This window comes from Spermophilus citellus, assembly GCF_964194105.1.
Source record: "Spermophilus citellus genome assembly, chromosome: 16".
Taxonomy (NCBI): Eukaryota; Metazoa; Chordata; class Mammalia; order Rodentia; family Sciuridae; genus Spermophilus; species Spermophilus citellus.
In genome coordinates this window covers 80,728,094-80,751,017 of record NC_138196.1, presented here as the reverse complement: position 1 = coordinate 80,751,017, position 22,924 = coordinate 80,728,094, and the positions used below count along the sequence as shown (strand labels likewise).

Here is a 22,924-nt window from a genome sequence, read left to right as displayed (position 1 = left end):
TCTCTGATTGCCCTTCCTCTGGAGTTTCCTCTTCTCCTCCCCCTGCACCCCAAACCTGCCTTAGCCTCTGAATGGTCTCCTGCCATAAAAGCTGTCCCTGCCTTCACATCTGTCAATCACCCAGATACAGTGTGTGGTCTGTTGATCAGATCAACATCAGCTCTGGCCAGGAAACCCGAGTTCTGACCCGCAGCCGTGGGAGGGCTCCCCTGCAGGCCTGTCCCTCATGGCCTTCTCCCCGAGCCCTGCAGCCTTCCTAGAGGCCTGGACTCCACTTCCTCCAGTTACAGCTGGTGATCCCGAAGTAACTTTTCCTCTGTCTCCTGCATGTCTTTGGCTTGTCCCCATTGCTGTCCCAACTCCATGTACTCTCTAGTGGAGCTCCACACGGCCCTGGGGGTCTCTCAGCTCCCTTTGGGGGTGAGGACCAGACCCTGAAGGAGGTGTGATTGCTGGTGTTTTCCGAGATCTGTCCCTTCCTGGCCTGCTCACTCTACTTCCCTCCACTTGGGCCACGTCCTTGGCTGGACGGGCACCAGGAATACGAGACAAGGCTTTCTCCGTGCTTCTCGGGTGCGAGTCAGTGTTCTGTCTCTTCCAGAAGTGATTCAGTGTGGCTACAGACCTGCCTTTCCAAACTCATCATGGCTGCCCTTCCGCGAATTGCTTCAGGTCCAGAATGGTGAATTCCCGTGGCAAGTGAGTATCCAGATGTCTGGGCAGCACCTCTGTGGAGGCGCCATCATACACCAGTGGTGGGTCCTGACGGCCGCACACTGCTTCCCAAGAACCCTGTAAGTGCCCAGGGCGTCGCCTTGGTTTACAACCTGTCTAGTCCCCTAGTGGTCGGCTGGTGGGTTGGTGCACAAGGCCTGGAGGCCATGGGTTCTGTCCCCAGTACATTCACTCCTGTTGGCTTGGGACCAAAGTCACTGTACACCTACTCTCTCCACTTCCTTCAGCCAACCATACCCACAGGCGAGCGGCTCCTCGCGGCTGCACCCTAGTGTTGGAAGACCTGCCCAGGCCTCTCGCCCCGCCCCCGGCCTGCCCTCTGTATATGAAGACAACACGGTGGATTCATTCATTGTACACACATGCATTGAGCACCTACCGTGTGCTATTCCAAGTGCTGGGGATGCACCAGACGATAAGCCAGCCACGCTGTCTCTTCTCTCGTGGCCCTCCTGGTGCTCGGAGTTTCTCTGGGCTGATGGGTCATTGGCTCAGAGATTTGCTGAAGTGGGACCCCTGTCCCCTACCTACCTGATCTCCACTCTCCAGCACTCCCCATGCCACGGTGGCATGCCCAGTGCTCTGAACCTCTCAGTATTTAGTTGTGAACTCTATTGTTCACAAATGTGTTTGTGAGGGTGTTTTTGTATTCATTCTTCAGATTAGAAATGGCAGTAGTAAATGTCACTGTGGTCATAGGAGCCAAAACACTCCGCAGCACCCACTTGGAGAGAAAGCAAGTGCAGAAGATCGTTATTCACAAAGACTACAAGCCACCCTCCCTTGACAGCGACCTCTGCTTACTCCTGCTCGCCACGCCAGTGGAGTTCACCAGCTTAAAAATGCCCATCTGCCTGCAGGAGAAGGAGAGGGTCTGGGATAGGTGCTGGATGGCAGAGTGGGTGCCAACTGCTGTGCACGGTGGGTGCCTTCCCTGGGAACCCGGGAGGCTGGTGTTAGGTAGCCCTGGGCTGATGCAGGAAGACTCAGGTCTGAACTGGGGCAAGATCCTTCACCCTCTCCACCTTCTCATAGAATAACAGTAATTGATATCTCCCTCAAACACATCATGGAGGTTAAATTAGTGAAATTATATAGGTAAGATCCTGATTAAAAGCCTGGACATAGAAGAATTCCAAAGTATGAGAACAATGATAATTGTTCATCAGATTGTTTGATTCTCCCTTGAAGGGCCTGTTTTACAATGTCCATCTCCATCAGCTGACCACGTGCTATAGACTACCCCCCCCCATAACTCCAAGCCAGTGATCCTCTGGTCCAGTGGCCACTCCTGACTCCAGCACTTTCCTGCAGGGCTCCAGGCCTGGTCAGTCAGGGAGGATTTCTGGGAGGGAGGGAGCAGGTGGGGAGAAGACCGAGAGCTCCTCTAGCCTCCTGGTCATTTCCTTCCTGCAAAATAGCCCCTCCAGGTGCGTCCTGTGCCTGGTTTCTCTGTTTGGCTTGGCAAAGACACCATGCACCCCATTTCAGAGGGTTGCCCACTGCAGGTCGTCCTGCCAGGGACTGGGGCTCTCGTGGGCTGCTTCTGGAAGAAGTGAGCTTTCTTCAGGGAGACGGTTCCGCAGAGGAACCACCCGCGAGAGCTGAAAGGAGACCGCGGGCCTTGCCCTAGGTCTTCACTAAGGCCCCCACCCTCTGAACTGGAGATTTGAGGAAATGTGAGGCCCCAGAACTTCCACCCTGATGGGCTGTGGCTGCCAGTGGCCCACGCCATGCACCGTCTCACGTGGACGTCCTCACTTTGCCAGGCCCACCCGAGAACGCCAACATGCACCTGAAGAAGCTGCGGGTGAGCCAGATCAGCTGGAGGGAGTGCAGCAAGCGGGTGCGGCAGCTCCCCAGGGCCACACTCTGTGCCTGGCAGGAACAGGACACCAATGGCAACAGCCAGGTAGGGACCCTGCCCGCCTTCCTCCTCCGCCACCTTCCAGGCCCCCAGCAGAGGCCAGGAGGGAGGCCCCAGGAGGGAGGCCCCAGCTGAGCCCAGGAGGGAGGCCCCAGCAGAGGCCAGGAGGGAGGCCCCAGCCCACACCTCCAGGACCCTCTGGCCCCGGGGCCCTGGCTGAGGCCCTGAGACCAGTGCTCTTTTCTCCTTCCCAGGGGGACAGCGGGGTGCCCATGGTCTGTGCTGACCACGGATCCCAGAGGCTCTTCCAGGCGGGCGTCTTCATCTGGGGCCAGAGCTCTGGCTCCAGGGGAAGGCCTGGCGTGTTTGTGTCTGTGGCTCAGTTCATCCCATGGATCCAGGAGGAGACCCAGAAGGAGGGGCGAGTCTACTCCTTTGTAGGGGCCCCGGGAAGCTCCCTGGCTTGTGCTCCACAGTACCCCTTGGTGCTGGGCGTGGGGTGGCAACTGCTGCTCACTGCCATGCTCACCGGTGATAAATCGAGTCACTGGGCTTGACCCCGTCTCCTTCTCTTTCTCCCCCTCCATCCCCCCGCCCGTCCTGCCCCAGCCTCTGGGAATATCTCTGGAGGTTAGGCACAGAATCAGTTCTCCTGAAACTCTAGGGGTGAAATATCAAATGTGGTGCGCTCAGGGGGCTCGGCAGTGCCTGGGGGACCCCAGATGCTAGGAATCCCTGACAAGGAGGACGGTTGAGAAACCGACCCTGGGACGAAGCTTGGACCAAGGAGCTGAAGCCCCCCCCCCCCCCCCCCCCCCCGTCACCGTTTTCTGGGTCTTATGGAACACACTCTGACGCAGCCGCTGACCAGTGCCTGAACCTCCCGTGGAGGAATCTGAGGTCGGGTTGGAGTCAGGGGGTTTGGGTCCAGCTTGGAGCTGGAAGTAGGAGATTGTGACTTGGGACTTAGGGACCACACTTCTCCTTCTCTTAATGGAGCCCCAAGTTAAGGTAATTAACTGGAGCCACAGCTGTGTCTGCCACCCCATGTGGGAGGGCCATGGTCAAGAACCCATGGCCATCACTCACCGCCCGAGGAAGGACAAGGCCAGGACCCGAGCAGGTCATCCCACTGAGAGAAACAACAGCTGCCAGGCACGAGGGGTCTGAAGATAGTGTGGGATGGTGCACACGCCCAGGAGGAGGGTCTTTTCTGAATCTTTTCTTGGTTCAATCACCTGACCCCACAGGAAAGAAAAACATTGATTTAGACCCTTTGCAGACACTGCATGGGTTTGGGCTCTGGAAGGATACAGGACTAGTTCAAGGCTTCAAATGTGTCTGTCCTGTCCAGCCTTGGACATCTTCTCACAGGGGCCCCTAGCAATTAGTTTTATTTTATTTGTGTATTAGTAGATACTTATTTTCAGGAATTGGCCTGTGGGCTTGGTATGAGATCTGCAGAGCAGACTGGCAAGCTGGAGACCCAGGCAGGACCCATCTGGAAACAAAATTCCTTCTTCCAGGGACCCCTTTTCACTTAAGACCTTCGCCTGATTGGACCCACCCACACATGGAGGGTAATCTCCTTTAGTCAGTCTACTGATCTGTTACTTCACAGAAATATCCAGATTGGTGTCCATCAGGTGACTGGGTACCAGAGCCCAGCCAGGTTGACAGGTAAAATTAACCATCACACTGACATTCCCATCTCTTGGAACTCCTGGGAATAACATGAAATACAGGTCTGCCCTCTTTGGAATCTAATGGGATATGATACACACCAAACATTAAATGGTGACCAGAAGCCACAGCCCCCTGCCCTTCTTGGCCCGTAACCACTGAGACAGGGCTTCCTGTTCTCATCTGGACCTCCAGCTCCTCTGCTTGCCTGGCCAGTCCTCAGGTATTGCTTCCCACCTGGGGAACTTCAAATCCTGCCCATGTCACAGATGATCTGTGTTTGAAGACATGCCTTAGAATTGCCTGGAAGCCAGTTCAAAGTGCAGGCTTACAGAATCGGGAGAGCAGGAGTGAGTCTGTTTATTTTTTAACATATAATGACATATAAATTAGCTAGTCAAGAGCATGAACACATCTTTGTTTCGTGACTTTCGGGCATGAAAGTGCGTAATTTTGATAAAGTCCAATTGAAGTTTTTCCTTTTATGGTTTTTTATGGTTCTTAACTCTTGGTGTTACAACTAAGAAACTAAAAACATCAATCTTTGTGACTTGGGATTAGGCAAAGATTTCTAAGGTTGATGTTTTTAGTTTTCGGTGGACACATCTTTATGTGGTGCTGAGGATCACACCCAGCGCCCCGCTTGAGCCACCTCCCTAGCCCAGGACGTACAAGTCCCTTCCGGCTGGCCTTCCCATGCGCTTGTCCCTGGACGGCGTTCCCATCTTCCTCAGCTACCTCCTGCCTGAGGAGGCGCCTTCCGGCTTCCTGGCTAAAGTGGCTCCCACCGTCCCCAGCCTTTGTTCCCCCGCTGTGTTTCCTGTGTGGACTGGATTATTGGCCCGGTCTTCACCCTTTCCTGTGTCAGCACCCCAGGGAGAAGAGGATAGACTTTGGGAGAGCTGTTGGAAAAGACACTTGGGACCCAGGAAGCCACTGGGGTCCCTGTTCGAGCCCTGGCCCAAGCCCCACACAGTGGCTGCAACAGGTTGCTGGGCCAAACCTGAGGTCACTTTCCTGTTCCAGGGTGCAGGCAAGGACAGCTGTACTTAGTAGCCAGAAGGACCCTCCTGTCCATTCTCTGACTATTTAGAAAGGCCCTGGAGATGTCCCTGGTGGCCAAGACAGCTGTCAGGTGGCCGTGTGGGAGGTTTTTCTGGCAACCCCTGGGCGAGCACCAGAACAGGGAGGACAGGACCAAATGAGAAGTCGGGCCATGACGACGGTCCACGGAGGCTCAGCCAATCTGGGGGGCCTTCCAGAGTTGTCCCAAATTGGGGCGAGGGGCTAGAGTGGGACACTCCCTGCACTGGGCAGTCAGTTGGTGTGTGCTTACCTGGACAGGCAGCCATGGCCTGGGCTAAAGGAAGCCTCTGATTCCCAAAGAGAGCCGAGTCAGGGATTCCTGAAGGAAGACCTGAGCCCCGCGCCCGATGCCCCCACTGCTGGCTGAGCAGAAGCGATCCGTCCCCCTGCCATGCACCTGCCAGTGTTAGTGCTACCATGAAAGGTTTAAAGGGTGGAGGAGGGGGCCATTGAATCCACGGGTAGGACCCCTGCAAAGATCCTGGTGTGCCCCAGCTGTCACCACGGTCGGGCCATCCATTCTAGCACGTGGCAGCCCCCGCGGTGATGTCACTGGACACACTCTGGCCCACGGCAGCAGGTGTGGTCTGATCTGGGAAATGCACTCTCATGTCCTCAAAGACAGAAGAAGCCAGTCGGGTGCGTTGCCTGGAGAGCGTCGTGGCTCCCTCCACTGCCTTGCCAAGGCCTGGGTGCACCCTCCCGCTCTCTGCAACAGCCCACGTATTGATAATGCTCATCACACTTGGGGAATGGGGAGTGGTACATACTTGGAATTCCCTGCTAAGGTGCTTCGCTTCAGAGATGGAAGGTAAAGCTACGGAGATTCAGGGTCCTGATGCATTGGTAGGAATCCAATGGTGTGGACATCTTCAGAACATCCCCTTTAAGGTAAAGGACAAATTACTGCCCATGTGCCTGATATCACTAGGAAAGAGGCCCAGGAACTGGTAGGTCCACTGGATTTTGAAGCTAGCATGTAATAAGTGGGAAAATACTCCCACCAGGTAGGGTGGCTGTCAGGTTTCCAGTAGAGTCTGTGGCGCAAAGCAAGAGGGCTTTGTGCTGAGTTCGGGCTGCAGTACGAGGTCCTGCCCCTTTAGCCATGCGACCCACAGGTCCAGTGCACTAAGAATCTGTGTAAGGACAGAAATGCTGGTGCTCCATAGGCTCATCTCCCTCCCATTTCGGTGCTGAGCAGACAGCTGGCTTGGTATGTCCGGGCGAGCTCAGCACAAGGAGGGGCTGGCACTGGGCGCTTGGGCCCAGAGCTCCTGGGGCTCCCCCTGGGAGGCCATTTCCCACCCCAGGAGGCCGCCACTGTTATGTGACTTCAGAGATGCGCCTGTTGTTCCTCTAATAAATCTGCTGGACGTGAAGGGGGCAGGTCCGCTCTGTCCTGGAATGCTGGTCATGGCACTTGCCGACTGCCTGTGCCCAGCTTACAGTGACGAGCGCCAGGGCCTTGCCGATGCCGTGTTTTCCAGTTAACCCTGGCACCTGTCTGTGATGCCATCATGGGAATGGCTGCCCGGCGAGGCAGAATGTGTCACCCTAGCTGGTTGGGGGTCTGAGCAGGAAGGACTATGAGACGATCCCTGCTGTGCCGCCGAGCACTAGAGGACAGCAGCACTTAGTCCTGGGACCCCAGGAGACTGTGGCTGCAGCCTCAGCTCAAACCAAGCCTGTTGTCATTGCAGTTGTATTTCCTGGAACCATTTTCAGTACCAAGTACCATATCAGCCAGATTCTGCCAGGAAAATACATCATGGTCCACGCACCTCACGCAGAAATGGACATGATACATGGCACGGGCTTCCAGAGCCATGAGAGGCCCGTGGGCACAGCAGGAAAGCTGCTTGCTCTCGGGAGCTCAGTGAGCCACAGGCCTCACAGCAACCCACTGTGAACGGTCTTGGGATGCTCCTCAGCATCAGGGTGACGGTGGCAGGAGTGTCCCAGAGCTCATGGCAGAACCGGCCAGCTGCCACGCGCTGAGGTCTGCATGCCTGCTACAGCTGCCACGGGGAATTACGTCCTCTGCCCCCTAAAACGTGGCTGGGAATCTCAGCTGCTCAGCGTACAGTCTCTGCCACCCGGGGAGCGGGCAGAGAGGGGGCCAAATGTCAGTGAACACTCCCTGGCGCGGTGGCCTACCAAGGGCAGAAAGCTAGAGAACAGTCCTTCTGCAGAAGCCCCAGGGCTACCACGTCGCCAGCAAAGCCCCAGCACGTGGCGTCCCTTCAAGGCTCCATCGCGGCAGCCGGGCGTCTTCTCAGCCCTAAAATCAGAATGATCGCAGCAGCCGCCCCGTCCTCTGTGCTGATGATGCTCACTGAGCTGCTCCAGTCCCACCCCAGGTCCATGGGCAGTTCCCCTGGGTCCTGGGGGCTGGCACCTAGGGCTGGTGCCTTCAGATCCTGGGAGTGCCGGGTCCCCTGGTGGGTAACGGCAAGGATACAAGAGCAGGAAGTGAGCGCGTTTGCAGTGATGCTTCCCGTCCCGTTCCTGCTTGGCCACTGTGCTGCAGGGGCTGGGTCCCCTCTTGACCCAGTCCACACTGGCAGCCCTCCTGCACCCCTGCTGCTCTCCTGAGTTCCAGGGGCATGAGGTCACCTGCCTCCTTGGGGTGGGGGCTTACTGATGCTGGGCCTCCTTTACCACATCCCCTCACCACACTTTCAGCGCTTCCTTAAAGTATCTTCATTTGAACCTTCAAAGTGGAATCCCAGTTCCTTCTGGACCCTCCCTAATTGGCACGCTGGGGCCGTCCACCTTAACACACAGCCTGTGGTTACAGAGCCCTTGGCCTCCTTGGTTCTACCTCAGAGACTGGATGGAAATCCAGAGCTCTCACTGCTTAGAGGGGCGAGTGGCCTGTCCCTGAGGGTGGACCCCCTTCTCGGCTGAAGGCCTCCCTCTCCAGGACAACCGCGGCTAGCCCGGGTCTCACCAGCACCCCTGTCCCAAACACAGCCACTAAATCTGGGGGTGGACCTCTGGCAATGCCACAGTGACCCAACTGGCCTTGAACGAGAAAGAGCAAGGGCACAGCTGAGTGGGAAGGGGAAGCGATGGTTGAATCCACAGGGAGCAGTGTCTCTTTCCTGATCCGTCTCCTGCCCCAGATATAGCTCCCTCTCCTCCCCTGGCTTGTGTTGACATCAACACAGACGCCACCAGGACTTACACTGGGTCACAGAGGGCAGCGGTGGCTGACACAGGCCCTCGGGCCACGTCCTGCCCTGGCCTGGCTCCCCTGCCCGGCTGGCCTGGAGCTCGGAGCCAGACCCCACAGGTCCTGGGCTCCCAGGGACCTGAGCAGGGGTCCTGCTCCCAGAACCTGCAGAGTGGGGACATTCTGCGCCACTGTCTGAGGGTGTATGGAGCCTGACCCTGGGCTGTGGGCAGATAGCAGTCCCGCTGGCCCGTCCCTCCCCTGCCCACCACCTCGCCCTGCTTGAGTCCTCCGGGGCAGCCCATCCTTCCTCAGGAGCAGCCAGGGAGCCCCATGTATCGCTGTTGCCCTGGGGGCGTTTTGGAGCCGACTTCCTGAGGCCTCCAAACTAGGGCCCAGCACCACTGGCTGTGGGGGGCAGTGGGTAGCGCCTGAATAGAGTCAAAAACCCAATTTACACCTGATTTCAAATCCCCATCCACCCAGGCAGAGCAGAGTAGTGCCTACCCAGAATGGCCCAGCTGAGAAGGGCGGAACCGTCCAGGAAGACCATGGCTTATCCTAGCCACAGGCCCGCTGCCCTCTGCACCTCCCTGCCCCTCCTCCCAAGTTCCCTGCCAAGTTCCATGTCTTGAGGTCCCCCTCAATCTTCTCCCACCATGAGGACAAACTTTCTACTGCTCCAGACCTACCACCAGTCACACCTGGTGCCCACCTGCTGCTCCCCCTGGTGCCTACCCAGCTGTCCCCCTGGTACCCACCTTCTGTTCCATCTGGTGCCCACCTTCTGTTCCATCTGGTGCCCACCTGCTGCTCCCCCTGGTGCCCACCTGCTGTTCCCCCTGGTGCCCACCTGCTGTTCCACCTGGTGCCCACTGCTGTTCCCCCTGGTGCCCACTGCTGTTCCCCCTGGTGCCCACCTGCTGCTCCACCTGGTGCCCACCTGCTGTTCCACCTGATCTGTCTGGACCAGGAGCTTCAGTGCCTTGTGATGGACAAGGCCACTCCTGGAGGCTGACTTCCGCCATCTTGTCCTGTCACACTCGTGGACTGGTGGGAGAGCTCCTGGCCTGGAGTCCACTCCTGCCTCTCGCTCCTCCCCAGGGGGCTCAGATGCCACACTGCCTTGGACCATGAGCTCCACCCAGGGCCCCATTGTGACCCTGGCAGCCAGGCTGGGCTGAGCTGGCCGCACGGAGAGGGAGCCCTCCCTTCGTCCCCGCGGCCTCCACCAAGTCCTCCCACCTCTGATGAAGGCCTGGGCCCATGACAGGATGGAGGAGAGGAGGAGCAGGGCTGCTGCTGTCCGCCGCCCTGCTGCTGCCCTGGGCCCACAGCTCCCTGGCATGTAGGTGTCCGAGGTCCCTCACTCTGTGTCCTGCCCGTCCTTGGTCCACAGTGGGCAGGAGAATCACTGGGAACTAGTTCCAAAGGCTGTTCCCAGGGATGCAGTTGGGAGTCCTGGGAGGGATCCTGAGCCCTACCTCTCCTCCCGTAGCCCCGTCCTCCACTCTCAGGGGACTCAGAAGCCACACTGCTTGGACCATGAGCTCCACTCAGGGCCCCATTGAGAAACGCTACCCGTGAGCACACCCCACACCTGCCCTTGGCCTCCGGACCGGGCTTTGGGTGCGTGAGGGGTCCGCCTGGCTTAGCCCCACTGTGCGGGCTGGGGAGCAGCGAGCTCACTGGGCTCTCTCCCAAACTCAGCTCATGATTCCTGATACTTTCTCCCTCTTTCTCCTTTCTCTTAGTAACATGTGGCAGAAAAATGAGTTCCAATGAGTCAAACATAGCTACAATCATAGGTGGGGAACCTGTAGACATTGCAGACTTTCCTTGGCAGGTGGGTATTCTTAACCAAGGCCATCATGTCTGTGGAGGAACCATTCTCAATGAGTGGTGGATTCTTACTGCCTCCCACTGCTTCATTAAAATCAATCACCATCCTCCGTAAGTATCGCCTACAGAAACTTTTTTTTTTTAAACCAGCATGGTAGAATATTTTCCCCAGGTGCTCTGGGACCTCAACCAGGTTTGTCAGCCACAGAACAAAGTGTCAGGAGGTCAAACATAGGCCTGCATGGCTGGGTGTCCCCAGCAGGTGCTAGGTGAGCTGCTCTCCTCCCCGCGTGTTACATCTTATCATGTGTCCTAAACTGAAGAACAAATGTTCCTCAGACTGTATCTTGCTGACCTTCCGGCCTGACCTCCAGGAAGTGCTTCACTAAGTAATTACTCCCACTCGGAGAGGAGAGCTTATGGGCTGACATGACCGCAGGGTCACAGAGTCCTGCAGGCTTTAGACCTGAGGCACAGTTCCATCCCTGGCAGCTGATCAGAAGCTTCTTGTTTGTGCCAAGTTCAAGAATCATGATTTTCAAGCAGCTTCCCAGGTGCTTGCGCTATAGCCTGTCCTGGGCTTCTTGCAAGTCAAGGCCAAGCCCTTGGTGACCTGAGCAGCGATCGGTTGATGACATGTACTAGTGAGTTTGCTCAAGGCCAAGAGCTGGGCAGCAGAGCACAGGCCTAGAGCCCAGATCTGCTCCTGCTGCCTGCTTGGCCTTCTTTCTTGGCTTGGTAGCACCTGCACGGCCCCGATGCCTCCATTCCCACTCCTTACACCATAGCCACAGACTGGCGGGATTATTTTATATAAAATTTGGTCTTTTGCCCTCCATCACTTACTGCTTTTCCTCCTTCTTTTCTTGAAAGCACTGAGTGGACAATTGTACACCGCACAGATGACTTAAGTGACAAGAACATGACGATGATGGCAGTGGATAAGATCATCACTCACCCTTATTTCGATTCCTGGATCATGGATAATGACATAGCCTTGCTCCTGCTCACATCCCCACTGAACTTCAGTGTCGAAAGTGTACCCATTTGCCTTTCGGATGTCACGGACCTAAAGGCTTGGAGCAGCTGCTTGGTGGCTGGATGGGGCACTACCAACGCCAGTGAGTTACTCAGAGCCAGCTGGTGTTTGGGATGGGAACTCCAGAGGCCCCGCTGGCCCTGGAAATTCTCTCTGGTAGATCTGGGACCTTCAGATTTCCTTGAAGGCCCATGATGAGCCCTGTCCCTCTCAACTGGGGAACCGGCCTTCATGGGCCTTTCTGGGCTCCTGTAGCAAGCTGCATGCCCTCATGGTGGAACCTGAGTCCTCCAGAGGAGCTCAGGGACAACCCAAGTCCAAGGTGGGACTCAGAGGAATTCTGAGGGACTTACGGAGGGGCCCAGGGGTAGCCTCCACACCACTGCCAGTCACAACAGTTTTGTAGCAATGATGGATTGGCTCTGCTGCCCTGTGACAAAGGACTCTTTGAACACCATAGGACCCGGTCAGACGCAGGGCATTGGCCGGATATAAAATGCCCTTCAGAATTGGCCCCATGTGGGCCTCTCCCCAGACAACTTGCAAAATGGCCCCTTTCATCTTCGCTCTCGGTAAATGGTAGCTACGCCCTAATCCACAGAATGGAATCCACACATGGCAGGCAGCACCACTCTTTCAAGTAGGCACACAAATGGCTGGACCTATATTCTAGTGTGATCCTAAAGCTCAGAGCTTGTTGGGACTTGCCCTTATCATGAGCTTCAAAAAATGGCCACCTTCTCAAGTTAGAATTTCCCAACCTTCCTCCAGCGCACCCATGGCCCTCTCTGGTGGGCCGTGTTGTAGGCCGTGGGGATGCAGCAGCATGCAGAACGGAAAGCACCCCCATCTGGGAGTGAAGAAAGCCCAGGTGTGGGTTTACCTCCTGCCTAGGGAACACTGTGAGGGACCCGGCATGGCTCAAGCCTGTCCACGTGTCCTGGGCCCTGGCACGGGCTTGCCATCCTGGACTCCGATTTGTTCCCGTGGGAGCCTGGCACCTTCTGCAGGGTGGCTGAGAGCGAGCAGGGATCCAGTCCCGGAGAGCTCCAGATTCTTGTGTGGGAGGGCTCAAGAACCTTCTAAGCACCCTCCCTTCTCCTCCCCCTCCACAGTCCCAATCTTGACTGTTCTTTGGGCTACAGGGAAGTTCCCTTGTCACTGAAGTGAAAAGACAACTTGGGTGGTGCTTGCCTCAAGCTGACGGAACCCCTTCCAGCTCAGGCTTTTCTCCATGTGCTTCTCCTCTGGGTCAGGTTCTGTCAAGTTTTTACCTTCAGTGCTGCACCAAGTCCACCTCGACCTGCTCACATGGGACAGGTGCTTCTATGTCTTCCCTGTACTCACCAGGAACATGATGTGTGCTAACGGTTCTCACGGAGGAGACGCCTGCCAGGTAATGGGCTGTGCCTGCTGGAGACAGGGTGAGTGGCTCCCTTTCCCTCCTCCACGGGAGAGGCCACTGTGGTTTCCCAGGGCTGCCCTGACAAATCGTCACATGCTGAGTGGCTTGAAACAACAGAAATGATTCTCTCCTAGTTCTGGAGGCCAGATGCCTGAAACCCAGACACCAGCTGGACTCTGCCGCTCCCCAGGCAACGGGGGACGATCCCTCCTTGTCTCTTCCAGCTCCTGGGCCTCCTGGCAATCCTTGGGGTTCCTTTGGCTTGTAGATGCCCCACTCAAACTTCTGCCTATCTTCATGAGGACTTCTCTCCATGTGCCTGACACCTCTGTTCTTTACAGGACACTAGTCAATGCACTAGGGCCCACTCTAAGTCAGCATGACCTTGTCATCTGCAACAACCCTATATCCAAAGTAGGTAAATTCGGAGATTCTGGGTGCATGTGAGTTTGGGGAGGATCCTTTCCACCCAGCACAGAGGCTCCATAAGATCTTTTTAAGAACAAGTACTCTGTAACCAAAGTGAGGCAGGAGCAGGGCCCAGGCTCTGAAGTCAGACAACATGGCTTCCCTCCTGGCTCCTCTTCTTACCACCTGTGTGACCGGGGCAAGTGACCTCCCCAGTTTCTGTGCCTCTTCTGATTTGCTTACCTCTAAAATGGGAATACCAAGAATGCCTGCCTTTGGGGATCCTTGTGAGGATTTGCTAGGGGTGCACAAAGGCACTGGGCGAGGAGAGCAAATTATACCTGTGGTTTTTCTCATCTTCTCTCCTTACACTGGCTCGTCCCCACTAGAACGTACACTGCCTCTGAAAATGTGAATGAGTTCCCTGAGATGGGCACATTTTAGATGAGGAAACCAAGGATCGAAGAAATGCAACGTTCTGTTGAGGACAGCCCAGTAGAATAAATCACAGACCCTGAATTCTAACAAAAGCACACTGACATTTGGGTTAGATCTCTCTTTTGGGTCCCCATTTTCACAGGGGACCCAGCCTGGCCATGCCCAGACTTGCCTGGTCCCACAGCCACGTGGAGAATGGGAGCTCCCCTGAGCAAATGCTTGTCCCCTGCAGGAGAGATTCCGTCCTCAGCACACCCTCCCAGCCTTAGCACACTCAAGAAAGGCTCCAGATTCACTCAGCTCAGTACTCACACCGGGCTTGGAACCAAAGTTTGTTTGGCTGCACAAATGTAAAATCCTAAGGGCCCACTGATCTGCCTGACTTCTTTCATATAGAAGTCATGGATTACAGAAGCAATTCTAATTTTTCATTAAAAAAAAAAAAAAAAGATCGTGTGACTTCCCAATGACTTCAAGGCATTTGGCAAAGAACAGTTTATTCAAAGTGAGTCAAGTAAGGACAAGAGTTTGTGATAACAATCTGGTTTTAAAAATTGAAAAATACCCATATCTTGTTGGTTGGTTTTTGGTTTTACTGTGGATTTAGATTCAAATTTTTAACACATCCTTGAGGGATTTTTAAAAAATCAACTTTCTCAGCATCATGGACATTTTCAAAATAAAGCTTTGTAAACTCTGAAACAATATCTACAACCTGATCCTATTTCTATAAAACAATAGTGATATATGTACACATGCAAGCAAGGATCTGGAAAGTTACATTTGAAGGTATTAAGAAGGAGCCACCTTTACATGGGTGGAACTACTGATTTCACTTATTTGAAAATATGGTGAAAAAAAAGCTCTAGTTCCCCAGGTGGGCATGCAGTGGAGAGCAAGTTGACCTCCTCCCCATCCCTTCCCAAACACTGCCACATGGGGGGTGTGTTCTTGAAATAGTCTCTTCATACATAATCATGTGTGTGTGTTCATAAAATTCCTTCTTTATATAATCATGGGTATTTTTCCAATTTTTTCTTGATGATTGTGCATGACTCTTTACTAGAATTTTTTTTAATGGTCTAAAAGGTGTGGAAGAAGGGAAATTACCATATTCTTCCATTTTCATGACCATTATGTCTGCTCTGCTTACTTGTGCTAATTTGAAAATCTTTTCTACGATGTTCTAAAATTTGTAAGTTGTTTAAAATTTAATGCTTTGAGCCATAACATGACACTTTGACATAATATGGATCTTTTTTCATTTGTTATTTATCAGTTTGTATATCTAATGTGTTCAACCCATGGCCTATTAAAAGGCAAAATGGATTCTTGTTTTTTTCTTTTTCTGTTTGTGAAAGAGGAAAATGGGCCAGCAGAAAATGGATTTGAGGTGAAAAGGCAGGGAGAGAGTTGGAGAATTCTTTAAAAAATGAAAGTGCTAAAGGCAACATGGAGTGGAGATCCATTTCTTGGCACATCAGAGCTAAGGCTTGAGTCTGTGATGAGGGTGGGATCCCTTTTGACCACGCGGCCGTTCATTCATCACGAGGCTGCTGAAAAACCACGTGCACCTCTCCCACAGTCGGAGAGCACAGTCCGAATCTGGAGAGCAGAAGCAGCCTCCACAGTTTCCATCAAAAGAGCCCCAAGTCCAGGGTTTTTGACCTACGCGAGCTGCCTGCACGTCGGTAGGTTGTAGGAGGGACTTGCTACTGTCCCCTCCACTCCCAAACAACTTTTCTCTCCTAGGGTGACAGTGGGGGCCCTCTGATTTGCCACAAAAAGAACAACAAAACCAAATGGTACCAGCTGGGCATCGTCAGCTGGGGTGTGAACTGCGGCAAAAAGGACATCCCTGGGGTGTACACGAAGGTGTCCAATTACCTTCTGTGGATCAAGAGGATGACGAAGAAGGCAGGGAAACCTTATGTGTACCAGCCAGACTCTGGGTACAGCTTGCTTCTCTCCCCCTGGGTCATCGTGCTCCTGTGCTTTGTGATGCTCCTGTTATCCTGATGATTAAACACTGTCTTATCACCAAACCCAAATGTCCTTCTCAGTGTGTGAAATAAGGCTCAGGGTGGGCACAGATAGGAGAGGAGATGCTCAGCTGACTCGCTCTGCCTGAGCTTGCTGGTAGCAGGCCTTCCCTGGCCCCCGGGGCCTAGCCCCCAGTTCCTTGTTCTGCATGTCAAAGTGGCCAGCTCACAGGGTCGTGATGCAGGCTTGCGGTTTCATGTTTATCTGCCTCAGACATATGTGCCTTTTTGGGAACATCTTGGCCTTCTCGGAGCTTCCTGATAAGGGACGGTCATGGTTACCCAAGAGTAGCAGGTGTTATTCCTCCCCTGCTTTGGCTAAATTTCCACTGCAGTTATAGAAAGTATATAAGGGAACAAACTTGGATAATAAAGCGGCACACATGCCTCCTCCTGGATGAAGAACCTTGGTGTCCTGTGAATTCTTTTAACCCCGACGTCTCCCGCTGGACTCGGTCCATTCGCCGGACGCGGCAAGTGGAGGTTCCACCGAGATCGGAAAGCAGAGGTAAACGGACGGGGCTCCCTCCACGGAGAGGGAGGATTGGAAGGCTTCCATAAGAGAAGGGGAAAAGAAGCCTTCCATAAGAGAAGGGGAAAAGAGACCTTCCATAAGAGAAGGGGAAAAAATTGAAACTTACATAAGGAACAGGTAACTACCATGGGTAACTCAGCAGCCAAAGTTTGTCTGGCCAACGAACTCAGAGAGCTATTGAATACACAAGGAACCGGAATAAAAACAAAAATTGCAACAGAATTCATTGAAGTTACTGCCCAGGCATGTCCTTGGTTTCTGACAGGAGGATTTCTTAATAACAGTGATTGGGATTTAGTAAAGCAGGATCCCCAAAAGTTGTTGAGGGACCAAAGTCCAGATAGAGTCCCCATTGCTACTTTCTCTCTATGGAGATTGGTAAAGGATGCCTTTTTAACTGATAAAGTGAAGATTAAAGAGCAGCTTGCTGAATGCGAACAGGCCCTTAATCAGGTCCAGGAAGAGCAAATGGCAGAGTCCTTACCCCTTTCCCATTATTCTTTCACATCTCCTTCTTCATTCTTAGATCCACCCTAGCTGCTCTCAACCCCGCCTTCTCATCTTCCCCCTCCCTACCAGGCCCACAGAAAAGTCTTAACTGACCTTCTCCAGAATATTCACCATGGCTGATTTTAGGACTTTCAGCAAAAGAATCTCTACAAAAAAAAAAAAATTCAATATAGATAAATTTCCTATTTTCATGTTGCCCTGTTTCATTTGGCTACTGTCTGAAAAAATCAGCACTCCAGGCGCTGGACACTCCCTTACTAGTTTTTCACAAAAATATGTAAACAAGGCCTCTAGCCTTGAGCTGGGCTTCACAGTGCTGAGTACATTTCTAAGATAAGGGAGTTACTAACTGGGCTCCATGGTAACAGCTGGCAGGAGGAGGAACTGGAAAGGGAGATAAAGGAACTGGAAGGTCGAATGAAGAAGTCAAGATTTAAAGCACCTACGGCCCCAATCCCTGTTGCGCTCCCTCCTTACAACCCCGATTGGGACGAGGACAACCCCAGAAAGCAGGGGGTGGGGAAATGTTCAGTGGCAGCCTAAGATAGCCCAAACTTTTCCAGTAATTGAAAACCTGGATGCCGATGGACAGCCGGCCAGAGTGTATGTTTCTTTAGCCTTTAAGGATATTAAACAACTAAAGGAGGCAATTACTAATTACGGACCCCATGCCCCCTTTACATTGACTCTCTTCGAGTCTTTCTCTGCCAATCAGCTGACACCTAGTGACTGGCAACAGCTTTGCAGGGCTGTGTTATCCGGAGGAGATTTTTTGTTGTGGAAAAGTGAAAATCAAGAGAGGTGTCGCGAGCTAGCCTGAGTCAATCAGGACGCCGGCTTCCCACAGCGTAACCTTAAAATGTTAACAGGCTCGGGACAATATGCTATCATAAATCAGCAAATTAATTATGATCCTGGGGTCTATGCTCAGATAGCTACAGCAGCCGTTCAGGCTTGGAAGGCTCTACCTATTTCAAATGCTGAAACAAAAATTTCAAAATTTGCTCAAGGACCCTCTAAGCCTTATTCTGACTTCATAGCCCGATTGATGCAGATAGCAGGAAAAATATTCCCTAACTTGGAACAAGCCATGCCGGTCATTAAGCAATTGGCTCTTGAAAATGCAAATTCCTATTGCCAAAATGCCATTAAATCTACCAGAGCAAAGAGTGTTGATGACATGATTCGAGCTTGTAAGGATATTGATGGAGCTCATATTACTGGACAGATTTTGGCCGCTGCCCTCAAAACGGGATTGTCAGGGTTTAATGGTAAAGGGGCCCAACCCAAAGGCTACTCCCGATGTGGGAAAGAGGAACATATTAAATGAAATTGTCCCGAGGGGGATAAACGGGGTCGGGAAGGCATGATCACCCCTGTTGTTACCGGAAAGCAGAGTGTACGGGGCGGTCCAGAGACAGAACAAGCTGCTACTGCAATAAGATCTTGGCCAGGCGGGGAAAAATGCATAGGAAGTGGCATTCTCCTCTGAGGCAAACCAACATATTCATGAGGAGAAGGGAAAGAGCTCTGTTTTACAGCAATGTGAGGGTGGTTACATGACTTTGCCTTAAGTGGAATTCCTTGAGCTGTGAACAGCAAAGAAGAAAGAAAAAAGGAAAAGGGAAACCCTCCCTGCTCGTGCACACACACTCTGAGGACAGAAAACCAGGCTGCAGTGAAGCCAAAGCCGCCATCATAGGCCCACCAAGGAAGCCCAGGACCAGACGGGCTCCCAGCTGAGTCTACCGACCTTCCCAGGAGAACTAGCTCCAGTCCTCCTCAAGTTATTCCACAAATAGAAAAGGAGGTGCCCTTCCAAACTCATTCTATGAAGTTATTATCACCCTGATACCAAAACCAGACAAAGACACATCAAGGAAAGAAAATTTCAGACCAATATCCCTGATGAACACAGATGCAAAATTTCTTAACAAAATACTGGCAAACCACACACAGAAACATATTTAAAGGACAGTGCACCACAATTAAGTGGGGTTCATCCCAGGGATGCAAGGTTGGTTTAACACATGGAAACCAATAACCGTAATTCATCACATCATTGGACTTAAAGACAACAATCTCATGATTATCTCAATAGAGAAAAAGCATGTGTCAAAATACAGCATCCATTCATGTTAAAAACACTAGAAAAACTAGGGATAGTAGTTACAAACCTCAACATTGTAAAAGCTGTACACATTAAATCCAAGGCCAGCATCATTCTAAATGGAGAAAAACTGAAAACATTCCTGCTAAAAACTGAAACAAGACAGAGATATTCTCTTTCACCACTTCTATTCAACAGAGTCCTGGAAACTCTAGCCAGAGCAGTTAGACAGAGGAAGAAATAAAGGGATACAAATAGGAAAAGAAGAACTCAAACTATCCCTATTTGCTGATGGCATGATTCTATATTTAGAAGACCCAGAAAAACTCTACCAGGAAACTTCTAGAACTCTTAAATGAATTCAGCAAAGTAGCAGGATATAAAATCAACACCCATAAAGCAATCACATTCTTATACATCAGTGATGAATCAACTGTAAGAGAAAATAGGAAAACTACCCAATTCACAACAGCCTCGAAGAAAATAAAATATGTGGGAATCAATTTAACAAAAGAGGTAAAAGACCCCTACAATGAAAACTATAGAAAACTAAAGGAAGAAATTGAAGAAGCCTTAGAAGATGGAACGGTCTCTCCTGCTCTTGGATAGGCAAAATTAATATTGTCAAAATGGCCATACAACTGAAAGCACAATACAGGTTTAATGCCATTCCCATCAAGGTTCCAATGATATTCTTCACAGAAATAGAAAAAGCAGTCACGAAATTCATTTGGAAAAATAAGAGGCCCAGGATAGCTAAAGAAATCCTCAGCAAGAAAAGTGAAGCAGGAGGCATGACAATACCAGAGCTTAGATTATACGACAGAGGTATAGTAACCAAAATGGCATGGTATTGGCACCAAACAGACATGAAGACCAATGGCACAGAATAGAGGACACAGAGACAAACCCACACAAATACAGTTATCTCCTAGTAGACAAAGGTGCCAAAACATACATTGGAGAAAAGAGAGCCTCTTCAACAAATGATGCTGGGAAAACTGGAACTACTTAGGCAGCAAAATGATACTAAACCTCTATTTCTCACCCTGCACAAAACTCAACTTAAAGTGGGTCAAGAACCTAGAAATTAGACTGAAGACCTGCACCTAATAGAGGAAAAAGTAGGCCCAAATCTCCATCATGTCGGATTAGGCCCCAACTTCCTTAACAAGACTCCTAAAGCACAAGAAATAAAATCAAGAATCAACAAATGAGATGGATTCAGACTAAAATCTTCTCCTCAGCAAAACAAACAAACAAAAAACAATTAGTGAAGTGAAGAAAGACCCTATATTTTGGGAGGAAATTTTTGCCACATGCACGTCAGAGCACTCATCTTCAGGATATATAAACCCTCAAAAAACTTAACACCCAAAAATCAGACGACCCAATCAATAAGTGGGTCAGGAGCTGAACAGACACTTGTTTGTCTTCTGATTATTGGGTCCCAGGAGTCGCGTACATATGGAGGTGTGAATCCCTTGTCAGAAGTGTGCAAATGTTTCCTCCTTGGCTGTGTCTTGCTGGTTCATTTTCTTACTGGGGTCACGAAATGAGCAGAAAAATTTGATTTTTATTAAGTCCATTTAATCAATTTCTTCTTTCCTGGCTAGTATGGGCTGAATCCTGTTTAGGAAGTTTTTGCCTGTTTCAGTATTGAGGAGACACTGAACTGTTTACTTCTAGCAGCTTTTCACTTTAGCTCTAATATTTAGACCTGTGATCCATCCTGAAATAGTTTCGGTGCATGGTGGGATATGGTTTGAAATTCATCTCTTCCGTACACACAGCAGTTGAGTTGGGAAGGCCTTGCTTTCCCGCTGACTGCTCTATCTTGGTCTAGACAGGCTGACCACATGAGCATGGCTCCACTGTGGAGACCACCTTTCCTTTGGCTGCCCTGGGTCCTCTGGGATGGCACGTCTACTCTGACTTTGGTTTGGTGTCTGACCAGGATGGCTTCGTTTCCACTTGAAAGAAGGAGACAGGTAGCTGTGGCAGGGAGTAATTTCCTGCCCGCTGTGGTAGCTTGGAACGCAGCGGCTGGTGAAGGCTGTGGCAGCGGAGTCCCACAGGAGAACAAGGACACAGGACGGGGTAGGCTGACTGCGTAGAAGAGGGCGTCCTCACAGAAAGAGCAAGCTCAGCCGTTTGGGTTGTTGGTTTAAGTCCTGGTGAAAGAGCCAGAAAACTCCCATGTCTGCCACACCCAGCAGTCCCTCCCCTCGGGTAGCTGTGGAGACAATTTGGCAGAACTCGGTACCCCAATTCCAATCCTATTGATGGCATAAGTACCACATAAGTCAACTTTAAATTCACAGCCTTTCCAGGTCTCTCGGGTGAAGGGCAGAATTTCCCAACTTTGTGATGGTGGAAAGCAGCACGCGTCTCCTGGACTGGTGATGCGCAGAGCGGTGCCCTCCTGAGCAACTGGGCACCAGCAGACCACAGTCCCCGTCAGCCATGAGCTCTGACCACGACGGGGAACTCACTAGCCTGGTTCTCCAGTCTCCGGTCACCTCCTCTCAACTCTGCTGATTCCCCCTCTTTCCCCCACAGCTAACTGAGGAAGGCTGTCCCCCCACCCCGGGTTGATCTCACCATAGTCACTGTGACAAACGCCATGTCTGCCCTTGTGCATGTCCTGGACCTCTCCCCTGAGCTCCAGAACACAGATCCAACTGCCCTAAGGTTGTCTCCTCTAGGATTCAGCCACTCACCCACCACAGCCCTCGGCAGTGCTGCGAATGGCTTGACCCAGCCTCCAGCTGCCCCGTGGGAACTCTCCAGGCGCTCGCTCGGGCCACTCTTTCCTCTCACCCTGCGTCTGATCCGTCAGCTCAGCTCATCAGCACTGATCTCAAGCCAGAGCCAGAATCCATTACCTCCCCCCTTGCACTGCTACCCAATTGCCCTCCTCTCTTACCTCCTGCCCAGTCCCTGCACCCGTTACCACGGTCCAGCCCCTACCCTACAGTCCTCGGGCACCTTCTAGCAATCCTGTTTTTTCTTCTTTATACTATTTATCAGGTGTCTCCACTATTTATTGTTAACCTGTATGTTACTTTGGCACCCAACTCATGGGGGGGCGTGTTTAAGGGAAGATTGATATTCTCTCCTGCCCCTCTCAGGAGCTACAGCATCTCTGTGTGCTCCTGGGCATCCAGTAAACACCGGGCAGTTGAGAGGTAAGGTAAACGGCAGCTCAGGAAAGAGGTAGAGAAGATGTACTTTCAGTGCTAGCTGGTTTGTTTACATCATGACCTTGTTATATTTTTAGCTTATTATGACTTTGACCTAGAATATTAATGCCCCAATAAAACCTGCTGAGGTCATTAAAGTTCAAGATCTGAACCCAGAAGATCAGAAGCATCCATCAGTTTGTTTTTGTTTTGTTTTGTTTTTTTAGTTGCGGTGGACACAATACCTTTATTTTATTTATTTATTTTTTATGTGGTGCTGAGGATCAAACCCAGGGCCTCACACATGCTGGGAGAGCTCTCTACTGCTGAGCCACAGCCACAGCCCCCATCAGTGTGTTTATGAGATGAAAACAGTAAGTTTTAGGAAGTCTGTAGGAACACACAGGACCCTCCGAAGTTCATTGCAAGACTTCTTGGCATTTCTGGACACCTGGGTTTATCCTAGTTTCTAAGGCCTCATTATTTGCACTGACAATTCACTCTGGAAAAATTTTGATACAGAAGACATACACACACACACACACACACACACACACACACACACAAATACACACACCAAGGTCATACCCAGCAAAACTCCTCCCCATGGTGACTTGAAATTTTTACATGTGGCTACAGGAATTTTTTATAAACTGTTGTCCCAGACACCACCAGAAATCTTCACCAAACACAAGGGTCATGAAAATACTATATTTTCCTCCAAAATATTTATTAGCTTCTTACTTTTCACAGTAAATTTGAAATCAGCACGGAACTGACTTCTGAGCCCAGTGTGGAGGTAAAGGCCAGGGCCTTTTGAACACCGGTGGCCTTGCCTGGCATCTCGAGTCTGCCCTCACT

At 51.6% G+C, this 22,924-nt stretch overlaps 2 protein-coding genes across 2 annotated transcripts; both read left to right on the top strand.

Moving 5' to 3' along the window:
• Positions 1–1,403: 1,403 nt before the first annotated feature.
• On the top strand, positions 1,404–3,159 carry PRSS51 (serine protease 51; the record flags this gene model as incomplete). Its single annotated transcript, XM_081269307.1, has 3 exons — positions 1,404–1,656; positions 2,505–2,647; positions 2,857–3,159. The coding sequence occupies 3 exons, from the start codon at positions 1,404–1,406 to the stop codon at positions 3,157–3,159; spliced, it is 699 nt and encodes a 232-aa protein (XP_081125433.1).
• Positions 3,160–10,320: 7,161 nt separating this feature from the next.
• LOC308635039 (serine protease 52-like) lies at positions 10,321–15,700 on the top strand (the record flags this gene model as incomplete). The annotated part of the gene is made up of 5 exons (XM_081269306.1): positions 10,321–10,502; positions 11,265–11,512; positions 11,686–11,752; positions 13,177–13,249; positions 15,434–15,700. 5 exons carry the CDS (start codon positions 10,321–10,323, stop codon positions 15,698–15,700), a joined length of 837 nt encoding a protein of 278 aa, XP_081125432.1.
• Positions 15,701–22,924: the final 7,224 nt, after the last annotated feature.